Source organism: Megascapheus bottae, chromosome 21 (genome assembly GCF_031878675.1).
Source record: "Megascapheus bottae isolate mThoBot1 chromosome 21, mThoBot2.hap1, whole genome shotgun sequence".
NCBI lineage: Eukaryota > Metazoa > Chordata > Mammalia > Rodentia > Geomyidae > Megascapheus > Megascapheus bottae.
In genome coordinates, this window is record NC_143529.1 from 3,458,437 (window position 1) to 3,471,745 (window position 13,309).

General features: G+C 36.3%; 1 protein-coding gene across 4 annotated transcripts in view; it reads right to left on the reverse strand.

Moving 5' to 3' along the window:
* Window positions 1-13,309, reverse strand: part of Stat4 (signal transducer and activator of transcription 4) — a 116,457-nt gene that overhangs the window by 23,478 nt on the left and 79,670 nt on the right. For 2 of the 4 annotated variants that reach the window (XM_090354500.1, XM_090354503.1), the window contains 8 exons: window positions 11,424-11,509; window positions 9,230-9,381; window positions 5,996-6,154; window positions 5,273-5,365; window positions 2,888-2,947; window positions 2,627-2,644; window positions 2,443-2,548; window positions 149-193 (listed from right to left, as the gene is read on the reverse strand). In XM_090354500.1, coding sequence (XP_090210626.1) covers window positions 149-193; window positions 2,443-2,548; window positions 2,627-2,644; window positions 2,888-2,947; window positions 5,273-5,365; window positions 5,996-6,154; window positions 9,230-9,381; window positions 11,424-11,509 — 719 coding nt within the window. The remainder of the gene's footprint in view (window positions 1-148; window positions 194-2,442; window positions 2,549-2,626; window positions 2,645-2,887; window positions 2,948-5,272; window positions 5,366-5,995; window positions 6,155-9,229; window positions 9,382-11,423; window positions 11,510-13,309) is intronic. The other 2 variants (XM_090354501.1, XM_090354502.1) reach the window with 2 other exon arrangements.

The following is a 13,309-nucleotide window of genomic DNA, read 5'->3' on the forward strand; positions in this document are numbered from 1 at the left end:
AAAATATTCTGTGTTGTCAACAATTACCAAATGTTATTTATAATGGACTTATTTTTAAGTAAAATGGAGCAATTTAAGATGTTTGTAAAAATAAAATATTACAGGATTCTACTTCTGGAAGAATTCTTGAAAAGGAAGTATTTCCTACCTCATTTCCTTTATTTCCAGCACTGGACTTCATTTCCTTTGGTTGCTTTGGAAAAGAAAACAACAGGGTTTAGATGGAGAAGCATCCAGGCTACTGCTAGCATTTTCTTGGTCACAGTTTGATTTCTAGATCAGTAAGTAAGATGTCTTCTAACTCAGTGAACCTGACCTTGTTGCTTATGTAGGATTCTATATAAATAAGTAATAAAAACCAAACCAAACCCAAATAAAAAAACAAAAAGCTGTGGTATAAGTTTGTATAGTCAGATACTGTTCTGTTAACCAAAACTTTATCTTTTAGAAAAAAGGTTTTATTAGAGATGCTACCCTAACATTCAGATAATGTTCTACTACATGCCAGTAAACCAAATAGTGACGTTTTCGGCAGGAACACCAGTAGAACCTTTAAGAATCTAAAAACTTGAAAAGAATTAAAAAGATGACAGGAAGAGAACACCAGGTCAAAAGGAAGTGGTAAACACAAACAGCAGCAGGATGAAACTGGGTCAGAACTTTCTAGACATGACAAAGCAAACATGCCTGGGATATGCTGTTTGCCCAAGCTGTTCTAAAATGAGACTTTCAACCATACACGTTGTTACTGGATGTAGTTACTTGGGGAAGTTTTAAAAAATGAACTCAAGGTTGCCCTTTCATTTTAAGACAGATCATCCAAGTGTAAAGACCAACAACTACATAGACTTAGGTACTATCACTATTGTTAAGAACTCAGACTGCATTAAAATCCAGTGTTTTTCATGAAGAGATAGTCAACATCTGTAACCATAAAATAAATGCAAATCCAAACAACATTGAGATTCCATCTCACTCCAGTTAGAATGGTCATTAGCATGAAATCTAACAATAACAGATGCTGGAGGGTATTTGGCCAAAAGAGAACACTACTAAACTGTTGGTGAAAATGTAAATTTGTTCAATCCCTCTAGAAAGCAGTATAAAGGTTCCTCAAAAGACTAACCATGAAACTTCCCAATGACCCAGCAATTCCACTCCTGGGCATTTATCCAAATGACCACAAACCAGTCCGCACTAAAACCTCCAGTACAATCATGTTCATTGCAGCATTGTTTACATAGCTAAGATATGGAATCAACTCAGATGCCCCCAGGGGATGAATGGATCAAGAAATGTGGTATATATACACAATGGAATTCTATGCTTCCATCAGAAAAAAATTACATTGCCCCATTCGTAAGGAAATGGAAAGACTTGGAAAATATCATCCTAAGCAAAATAAACCAGAACCGCCCCCCCCAAAAAATCATAGGTTGCATTGTTTCCCTCCTTTGTAATAATTAGAATGTGCCTATAAATCTACAAGTTAGCCCAATGGATAGTAAAAGACAAATAATTACTCTTGGGCATGATTAATTAAACAGCACTATAAACAGTCAAGCAGCATGACCAAAGGAGGATATTCCTAGGAGAGGATCACAAGATCTCAATAACTGTGTGCATATGGCCATATAAAATGGTACTTATCTAAATGAACTCTAAAAAATGGAAGCAAGGGATTTTTTATTGTACTTTTTATGGTTTTGTTTCTTTTTTCCTTATTTTATTCTCTTTTATTGCTGTACTTCATTTCTGTGCCCTTTGTCTTGTATGTAAGTTTATTTGATTTGGAGAGGGGAAGGGGCAGCACAGAAATTTGGGACAAAGGGTGAAACAGTTCAGCAGTGATATCACTAGACACTATATTGGAAATTAACTATACAAATTTGTGGGGAGGGGAGCCATAGGGGAAAACAGAGAGAACAAAATAGTGGGTGACACTGTTCAAAAGGACATGTACTCATTACATGACTTATGTAACTGTAACCCCTCTGTATATAACAATTATTGTAAATTTTTCTCAAAAAAAACTCATGGGCTGGAAAAGTGGCTTAGTTGCTAACATGCATGAGGCTCTGGGTTTGATTCCTCAGGACCACATAAACAGAAAAGGCAATAAGTGGCACTGTGGATCAAGTTATAGAGCACTAGCCTTGAGCAAAAGAAGCTCAGGGACAGTATCCAGGTCCTGAGTTCAAGCCCCAGACTCTCAAAAAAACCTCTAATTGGTCCTAATAACTAATTGATGATAATAAAATATGATAAATAAGATAAATTAAAAAGTATTCAAATTAAAACTTTAAAACTAAAAAATTTCAGTGTTCTTTCTATTGTTTCAGCAATGGCATGTTTTGCATCTCACTATTGCCCTTAATCTCACCTATGAAGCACAATAAAATACTGTATTATTAGCCTATGTAAATTTACTGCCAAACTTACCAAATGCCTAAATTCCACTGAGAGGCTCCCATTGGAAGATTCTTCAATAGACATGGCTTTGACGTGAGTTCCACAAAGGACAAATCTTCGATTGCTAGGGAGAAACCTTAGCTATTTATATGGTCTCAGGTACAATATAGATTTTGAGAATAACAAAAATATTCTACAAAATTAGTATTTTTACCTTAGAGTGGAAACATTCCTGTAAAAAACAAGATTTCTTAATGAGTTATTTAATAGATATAGTCAAATTTTCTAGGACACTTAAAAGGATATTGTATAGAATTTCCTTTTAAGTTGTTATAGTAAATTTTTTTAGAATTAAATCATATTTGAATATGTTGATATAGGAAGTTAGAGAAGTAAATTTAAAAGTTCAAAATTACTATATGAATTAAGAACAATCTTACATTGCTATATTTTCAAATGAAATTAGAAAACTTACTTGTCAATTGATGCTTTAACCTTTACCTGATAGTTTAGTTCTGGCAATTTTATTAGAAGTCTGGAAAAAAAGAATCAAAGTTAAAAATTAAGTGTCAAAAAGATTTTTGACATTTAAGGAAATATATTTATGGCATATACATATAAATTTATCTTACATTATTTCCGGTTATATAATGATGTTTTTTTAAATTTTTTTTAAAATTTAATAATGATGTGTTTTTAATACATGATTCCTCTTTCATCTTTTAGTACTAACATTGACATCAACCACTTAATATCATTGACATATATTTGAAAAATGTTTGCATAGTCTTTCAGTTGATGTTTGCTAGCTAATAAACTGGCTCAATCAGAAACAAAAAGAACAGTTGTATATTTTTGCCTAACATCCAAATCTGAGTGAAATGTATAGATAGAAGAAATATTCTTCACAAGCCTATTAGCATAGTTCCATATTAGACTACTATTGTTAAAGGCATTTTGTAAACGTAAATGGTTTAAGTGTTTTATGATGAAAATATTGAGAAGACTCCGTCTCTGATATGAATGAGAAATTCAAATTTAATAACATTTGAAATTTCTAGACATATACTATATTTTATGGAACAGCAAAAAAGATGTTCATAACTTAAAAAGATCTTACTTCAGCCGGGTGCAAGAGCTCATGCCTGTAATCCTAGCTACTTGGGAGGCTGAGATTTGAGGATCACAGTTCAAAGCCAGCCCAGGCACTAAAATATCCATGAGACTCTTATCACTCCAATTATCCACCAGAAAACCGCAAGTGGCACTGTGGCTCAAGGGGTAGAACACTGGCCTTGAGCTGAAGAGCTCGAAGACAATACCCAGGCCCAGAATTCAAGCCCCACAACCGATAGAAAAAATAATCTTACTTCTAACAATTAAGTGACAGAGTTCCTTTCATTCCTTTTGTTGTCAGCCACCCACCCCCATTCTCTCACTCTCCTAGCCTCCTCAGAGTGTATGTTGTGTCTCTGTGGACTCACTAAGCTGCAGATGTGAATACACTCATTCATGCATTCACAAGCCTTACTCATCCACTTTACATACATCGAGCTCCTCATGTACACTCAGTATAGGCCCAGTACCTGGAAACTGCTATAACAAAGACTGGGGAAAGGAGAAATGTGGGTATGACTTTGCATAGATTAAAGAAAGATGGAATACTGAAAGTATGGCAAAATTCATCAGCCTTAGAGGCCTAAAATAGATCACAGACAGCTCAAACTGAAAGGTATGTGGACTATTGCACAGATTCCTTAAGTATCCTATACAAAGCACAGGATTGGTATAGGGAGTAAAAGGTCCTTGATATTAGTTGATGAAGATGATGTGTAGTCGCCTCTTCCCTTCTATCCTGCTGCAGGAAGGATGTGCTTCCCTCCAAGATACTGACGGCAAAGACTGGTATCAGAATTTCATCTCTCCCTTTGAAATGGGAAGATGTGAGGCTATGGTAGAAGGGTTTCTGGGAAACTCTTGCATAGTTAATAATAGACTATCTACAAGATAGCGAGGAAACAGTTCAGATATCACAGAGCACTCAGCACTCAGGAAGAAGACAGGGTCTTCATAACACAGTCTAACGTGTTGAGTAACACAGTCTAATATCTTGAGTAAAGGTAGAATGTCTGCCACTTCTCCATCCCACTTCCCCTTATTGGCACTGTCACCTTCAACATCTGAGGCTTAAACTCAGGACTTTGTGCTCTTTGTAGGGCTTTGTTTGCTTATGGCTGGCATTCTACCACTTTTAAACCATGCCTCTAGTCTAAAGGTATTATACATATCTTGGAGCAAACTTAAACTTTTTGATTGTTCATGCTAATGGAAAACATCTTTAAAACAAAGAAAAGGACTAACAAAGCCATAGGTTTTTAAGTTAGGTGTACAGGAAGAGACATACTGAGAATTGTAGTGTTCTGTTTGTGAAAATCCTAGGAAATCACAGAAAGAATGTGCTACCACATTTCCTGGACTGGATATTCAACATCTCCACAGTCTGTTCCCCAACTGTCTTCTCTATTCTATTTCTCCCTGGTCCACACTGTTATAAAACAGGATCCAAAGTCATTAATTCTTCAGGCTGACTCTTCTGCAATGTTCTTCTTCATCTCTCCAGTCCTCTCCAAAGATTATTTTTTCAGCAATTAATCACACTTTCATGCTAATATCTCTCATGTCCTCATTAATATCCTACACTGTCAAGGTCTTGACAAGCAGGGCTGTCTATGTTTTTCTGGAATTTATCAAAGCTCAGTGCTGAGCCAACAGCATGTGCTCAATAAAAAAAAATAGCTGAATGTAAAGCACAGTAGCTAGGACTTTATGGACATGAAACAATAGGATGTGGTCTGCCTACCTCAGTTTTACAGTGAACTGAATGAGAGTTTTAAGTACCATTGGCCTCTGAGGGTGGGTTGGCATGCAGGGCTGTCGTTCAACCACAAATGAACTAAATGAAGAGGAAAAATAAAGTGTGTTATTTGAGAATATAGACTACAGGAAACTACAGGAAAACAGGATACTACTGTCTACTAAAGTCTAATTTTTCTACACCTAAGAGGTGTTCAAACCTCCCACTGAATGCTAATTTTTCCAACAGTTCCCCATAAATCATTTACAAGAAGACAAGAAAATACCTAAAGATTTTCCCTAATTAGCAACAATAATTAATTACTTGAGGCATTAGTAAAAATTTTATGTCATTTTGGGTTGAATATTAGGATTTCTGATACCTATTGTTTTCATCAATGAACTTCTAAGCACGAAAGGTCCCCTCCCTTCACTTAAGAAGAAACCCTTAAAATCTTTGCTAAAATGTAAAATGGGTGATATGGGGGAGTTAGTCCATGGAAAACTGAGTCAGTTAATAGGAGAAACATTGTGGGGGAGGAGGTCATAGGGAATAGAAATGTAGTTTCTGGGACTTTCTGAAGGTTGTATTCACTTCTTCCTGAGACTCATTGTTCAGTGCTTTTCTGGCACTCTTTCACTTAAACACCAGAAACTCAGGCAGGTGTCCTCACAGCTCTGCAGTGCTGAGGGTGCTGGAGAGACTTACACTGATTAACACCTCACTTACTTCTTAAAAAGGTTGTAGATCAAGAAGGTGACTCTTTCCAGAAGGTGTATTCTTTGCACTGGGATAGGATCGCCTTCATATGTCATTTTGGTAGATTGCTCTTCTAATTTCTCCAATTGCCTTCTGAGTTGAAAAAGGCTTTCTGCCAATAGGGTAAAGCTATCGAACAGAAAATGAGAGCCATTTAGTGATTGAATGCTTTTAATAACTGTTCATGTTTCACAAATAGTCACTTATTAAGCAATTTTTAAGTTGTTATTGAATCACTTAATTCCAATTAAGGTTAGTGACAGTTCTTTAATCTATTCCTTGAATGTATATTCCTTGAATATGCATTATATATGTGAAAAGGTTTTAGTTTTCTAATTTATACTTTCAATTACAGATACCATGTATGAAAGTTTGTCAATACCTAGAATCAAATACCTTTTAATTGGCCTTTGTTTAAACCTCTTGAGCATATATGTGACATTCACTAAAAAAATGAGCAAATTTAAGACCACAGAAACATGACATGAAGAATAGTGTAAAAAATAGTGAAAGAAGAGTAGTGTAAGAATAGTGAAAAATTTAAAACTGACTCCATCCTACACACATATATGTGTTTACATATGTATGTGCATACATACATGTGTGTGTTCAAGTTCCAAGTTTTTAGTATTAGAAATGACCAATGAGTTTTCTGGCAAATGATGCACAGTTTTAGCAATGTGTGTACTTCTATTCACTGTGTGGTGATCTCATCTCAAAAATGGAAGTGGTGGCTTGAATCAGAAGAATAGGGAAGAACAAGAAATACTCATGGGGGAGACACTTCATTTCAATCCATAAGTCCATTTGGCTCAACAACAATTCTTTCTGTGTAATATATTATACATAAAATGCTATGGAAAGAACTATCCAGTCTCTGCTAGTTTCTTGTACTAATTATTATTCGTATTCTTGATAGTTTATATTATTTTCATATCAATAGAGTATAGTAGAATTGGAGAATCAAATACTTCCCCATAGAAAATGTGTATTTTTTTTAAAAACCTGAGCCCTCTTCCTTATTACTTCTCATTTTGTAAGGTCAGAGGCATTGCGTCCCCCTTTTCCTCTGCAGAGTCCTCCTTTAGTCTCATTGTGCAAATGCCTACAATTCTGTATAATTGACCATTTCCCAGATTACTTTAGATCTACCTTTTGCATGTGTAGGAAAACATGTACCATTTGTGTCTCTGAGCTTGGCTTACACACTCCTTACTGGATAAGCATACCTCATCAGCCAGAGCTTTTCATGAGAGAGGGTAACAATTAACTATGTGATTTGTATTAACTATGCTTGTATTAAAATTTTCTTTTAGGAAGGGCCGGGAGTTTGGCCTAGTGGTTAAAGTGCTTGCCTAGCATGCACAAAGACCCGGGTTCAATTCCTTGGTACCACATACATAGAAAAAAAGCTGGAAGTGGTGCTGAGGCTCAAGTGGTAGAGTGCTAAGCCTTGAGAAAGTCCAAGGACGGTGCTCAGGCCCTGAGCCCAAGCACAAAACTGGCAAAAAAAAAAATTCTTTTAGGAGGCAATTCTAAGATGTGGTAGTACAAGCCTGTAATCCCATTTACTCAGAAGGCAGAGGTAGGAGAATTCAAGTCCAAAGTTAGCTCTGGCAAAAGCTAGAGATCTGGTTTGATTTAAAAACAAAAACAAAAATAAAATCAAACAAATAAACACCTGTAAGCCAAAAAACTGGAGCTGTGGTGGTTCAATTGGGAGACTTCAATCCTCAATATTGGAGACAAAAAGGTATAATTTTATATTTTAGCTGAATATTTTGTTCTTTTATTTTTCCAAGTGTTCATTCAATGAAATGGTTTTACTGAGTATTTACAAGGTAGAAAACTCCCATAAACAGTTTTATCTTACAATGCAATTGCATGTGTATACATAAATAAGGGGTGTAATGTATGCTAAAAATTTGTAAATATCTTTTTTGCTGGTCTGGAGGCTCAAACTTAGTTTTCAGGTACGGTCCCTGAGTTTCTTTGCTCAAGGCTAGCAATCTATGACTGGAACCACAGCTCCTATCTACTAGGGCTGGCTTCAAACCATGATCTTTAAATCTCACCTAGGATTAGAGGCATGAAACACTAGCACCCAATAAATATTTTTTTAAATTGTGAAGTGAAATTTGAGGTCTACAACATAATGTTTTACTATGTTTTTGCACATTGGGATGCCTAATCTGAAACTCAATAACACAAATTACCTTAATAGTTGTTTTTATTTTATTTTTTGGTACAAACACTTAAAATCTACTTTTTTGCCAGTCCTGGAGCTTGAACTCAGAGCCTGAGCCCTGTCCTTGGGCTTTCTCAAAGCTAGTGGTCTGCCACTTGAACCAGAGCACCACTTCCGGCTTTTTCTATGTATGTGGCACCGAGGAATCGAACCCAAGTCTTCATGCATGCTAGGTACACACACTACCACGAGGCCAAACTCCTGACCTCAAATTTATTTTTTTAAACTAATGTTCAACTATATAAGAGGTTAACTACAGTCACTGTTAAATATAACATCTCTTGAAATTAGTCATTTTTAGTAGAAATGTTGAATCCTAGAATTAACTCCTTAACAAAATAAATGTCTGTTGAAAATAAAAAATTAATGTTTAACTCTGGTGTCTTAAGATATATACTTAAAATTAAGATACCTCTGTTCTCAAGGTTTTGAAATGACTGGGAGAGAAAATAGTGCTCAACATTCCATTTGAGTGTTTCAAGAATGATAGCTTGTAGGTTCTATGAATGCTTCATTTTCCTCCCCAAATAAAGGACACATATAAAATTCTATCTCTGTTGGGTACTGGTGGCTCACACCTGTAATTCTAGCTACTTAGGAGGCTGAGGCATGAGGGTTGCAGTTCAAAGCTAGCCTGGGCAAGAAAGTCTCCAATATAATCACAGAAAAGGCTGGAAGTAGCATTGTGGCTCAAGTGGTAGAGCACTATTTTTGAGCAAAAAGGAGCTCAAGGTCAGCACCCAAGCTCAGAGTTGGAGCTGTACGACTACAGAGTTTTCAGTTGCTAGTCAGAAAGCTCCTGTATTTTCTGGCTGAGAGACAGTAAAGGTTTGTGTGTGTGTGTGTGTGTGTGTGTGTGTGTGTGTGTGTGTGTGTGTGTGTGTGTGTTGCTTGTGTTTTTGTTGTTATTTTAAACTCCCTATGGTTTTCACTAAAAACTAGTCAAGTGACTTTACCAGTTTTGAAGCTGGTCGAGCCCATTATGCAGAGGACCTCCGATGCACGCGATCTGCTGCCTCCTCTTCCAGTCCTGCAGCTCTTCAGTCAGCATGCTGTTCATTAGCAGGTCTGTTTCATTTACTATTTGTGTCATCTTACTGAGAGCTTCCTAAAAGCAAAGATGATGCATGAAGAGATTTGCCAAACAAACCACCATTTGAACAAATAGTTTTGCTTTTTTTTTTGCCATGCACTGGCTTTTAAATGACACTATTGCAATGAAATGAAGACATGAAGTAAGAAGAATGGCCAGAGTTTCACATTCTCACAGTATGTTTTCAGTGTGAGTATGCAGAATTGGTCATTTCTGGGACAACATTGAGTCTTGTAGTCATAATACCAAATATTTAAAGAATGTTTACAAATGTAACTTCATTTTTCTAAATATGATTATTCATTTACTTGCAAATATCCTGACTAAAATTTGATCCTTTCTGTGTTTTGGGGGGGGGGGTTGATTGTAGGGATAGAAATTAGGATCTGGGCGCTGTCTCTGAGCTTTTTGCTCAAGGTTAGAGCTCTACCACTTTTAGTCACAGCACCACTTCAGGTTTTCTGGTAATTAACCAGAGATAAAAGTCTCACAGACTTTCCTGCCTGAGCTGGCTTTGAACCATGATCCTCAAATCTCTTTCTCCTGAATAGCTAGTTATATAGGCATAAGCCACCAGTACCCGGATTCTGTGTTATTTTTATTTTTTTTTTTACTAGAACTGTATTTGGATTTGGGGAGGCATATTGGGAAAGGAAAACTTCCAAATGCCTAAGTATAAGATGAACATTTCTGTTCTGACTTTGCCATGGCTATGTGAATGGGACAAAAGAACTTGTCACCTAATCTGTACTGTCAGAAGGTGCACTGAATTGCCTCCAAGGTTCCTTTTTGTCTTAAAATTTTATTTCTAAGTTAGAGCACCATGTATTAAATAGCACACATTATGCATAAAATATTAAATTTTTTCCTGGAGCAACTACTGTGTTCTTATAAACCAATTTTTACCTGTTTATAATTAGTTGCACAGTAAAAATAAGTTCTTTTTATTATCTATTTTTGTTGGTTGTGGGGCTTGAACTCTGGACCTGGGTGCTCTCTCTGAGCTCTTCAGCTCAACACTGGTGCTCTACCACTTGAGTCACAGCACCAGTTCCAGTTTTCTGGTGGTTAATTGGAGATAAGATTCTCATAGACTTTCATACCCAGGCTGGTTTTGAACTGTAATCCTTAGATCTCAGCCTCCTGAGATCTAGTTAGGGTTATAGGCATGAGCCACTGGCACCTGGCTAAACCTAAGTTTATATTTACTCATATATATACAAATTCCTTTACAGAAATAAGCTCAACTTTTAAAGTTAACTATTGATTTACCAGTTAAAGGTTAAATACAAATTTCATTTTCCTTCAAAGAGTTAGAAAATTGAAATAGAGATGTTTACCATTTTGAAAAAAATTTCTCATTGAACCAAGCAGACAAAACAAAAACAATTCTTCCTCTTCCTGGGGAGAGGTTAGATTGAATATTAAGTTGCAAATGAACTATTCTGAAATCTTGAGAATTTGTCATTTCTCAAAAGCAAAACTAGAACACTATTTCTTCCCATAAAAGTTTAATATTCAGGACCAGGAGAGTAGCCTACTGGTAAAGTGCTTGCCTAACATGCACAAAGGCCTGGGTTCGATTCCTCAGTATCACATACACAGAAGAAGCTGGGAGGGTTGCTGTGGCTCAAATGGCAAGGCTCTAACCTTGAGCAAAAAATGTCCAAGGACAGTGCTCAGGCACTGAGTTCACTGATAAAAACAAAAAAAAATAATAGTCATAAAGTAATTATTTATGCACAGTGGAACCACTCTCAACATTAATACCATGAAAATAGCCGCATCTGAAACAGAAAAAACAAAACCCACAACTGAGTATCCCTCTTGAAATATGTGATAGTTACCATGTATCTATGCATGACATGAGCTCCAGAGAGGTTTGGCTTTGCCAAGTTATTAAGAGAAGTTTGTCTAATAGCAAAGTGAGGTTCTTAGAATCCTTACTCATTCGTGTTCAGGCAATTGTGAGTGTCTAAGAACTTGCTTGCTTTCTGTATGATTAGATTTAGGAAAAGGAGGAACGTGGACAAGTGGTCACTCCGGTCTCCACTCACCTTTCTCTTGAAGTCCAGGCTATTCAGCATTTCTTGCAGTGTCAATACTTCCTGATTCATTAGCAGACTATTTTTGTCACCCTGATCTACAGAGGAAAAGAAATACAATTTGAAGGCTACAGTTCTCCACTCCTGAAAGCCAAGTCTGCCTCAAGCAGCTGTTCTAAACCAGCCCTGGAGAGGTCTGGAGGGACCTAGGCTCAAAGAACTAGATGGAACGAGAGTTAAACTTGGAAGTTCAATCCAATGACCTAATTTTGCCAGAAAGAATTTCATCTAGACATGTGGTAGAGATCCTCTTTTCCTACCGATTTAGAAGGAAAACCCTTTTTTTTCTGGAGGGGGGGTGGTCATAGGGCTTGAAGTCTGGGCCTGGGCACTGTCCCTGAGCTCTTCAGCTCAAGGCTACCACCCTACCCATGGAGCCACAGCACCACTTCCGGTTTTCTAGTGATTAATTATAGATAAATGTCTCATGGTCTTCTGGGTTGGGGCTGGCTTTGAACTAGGATCCTCAGAACTCAGCCTCCTGAGTAACTAGGATTACAGGCGTGAGCCACCTTACCCGGCTGGAAACCCTTCTTTATGCAGTTCTTTTGGTGATGGAAGGAAGAGTTTAAGAAACAGTTCCTATAATGTGTTGCTTATCGGGTTCTTCTTCCTTAAAGATAATCTTTGCTGCTTCCCTTTGTAGCCACTGTGAAATCATATTTCACCCATTCTTTTGTCTTTGCCCATCCTCCTGATCTACTCATTCTCAGAAGGTATGAGTAACTAACTACCTGGTTACCCTCAAGAATGAATGAAGATTAAGTCCTTTTATTTCCCCTATTTCTTTGAAAAATAGGCTTGCTTTGAAGTAAAACTAGAAGTTGGAAAAGAGAAAATTGAGGAAAAATATCTAAAACAAAAGACTGATAGCTTCAGATGCAATAGACAAACATTTAATGTAAACATTATGCTTTATCAATATAGCAATTAAACAAGTGTGTCATCAAACAAGTGTCAACAAGTGTGTCTTGTCATAAAAAATGAGAACTTAGATGATCTGACTTGTGTAATTATAAATAAGTAGCCCAGAACAATATTATGGCAAATTTCTATATAAAATAACACAAATCTTCAGGAATGTATCCTGGATATAATAATTCAACAAATCACTCTTAGATGCCATATGTGGTAAAAATCTTGTTTAAATAATCTCTATCAATTGAAAATTTCACCAGATAATTTCCTGTCTTCACTATAATTTATCTTCCTGATTATCTTTCATTTCTCTTATAATAGGCACAGTACACAAGCAAAATAAATACATATTGATTGAGGAAACTAAAACGATCATTTTAGTCTTTATAAAGCACATGTATAACAGAAATACTAAAGTAACTGAAATCATATCCTAAATTTAAAATAGCTTTTATGTTTAGTGTATTTTGTTATATTCCAATTTCTTAGTTGATAGTTTATGTAAGTTTATACATGGAATTTCAGATGAGGTTGTCTTCAAAAGCTATATTGCTTGATTACATTTACAGTTATCCCAAACCCTTTTAGGATCATAGGTCCTTGGCTAAAGCTGTGTTTGTGCTATTTCTTTTTAAAGGACAAAATACAAAGTCATGGACATGTTGAATGGTATTTCATGAAAATCAAAACATACTGAAGAGGCTAGAAAAACAATACCTTACCCAAGAGAAAAAGAAACTGAACATGTTCCTTCACAATGCATTTTCAAGATCTTAAGAAAGAAAATACTGTTAAATTTAAGACTTGTATCTGACCTATTCGGTGATTTTTTTAAATATTTATTTTTATTTGCTTGCCAGTCCTGGACTTGAGCTCAGGGCCTGAGAACTGTCCTTGGAGACTCTCAAGGCTAGAGCTCT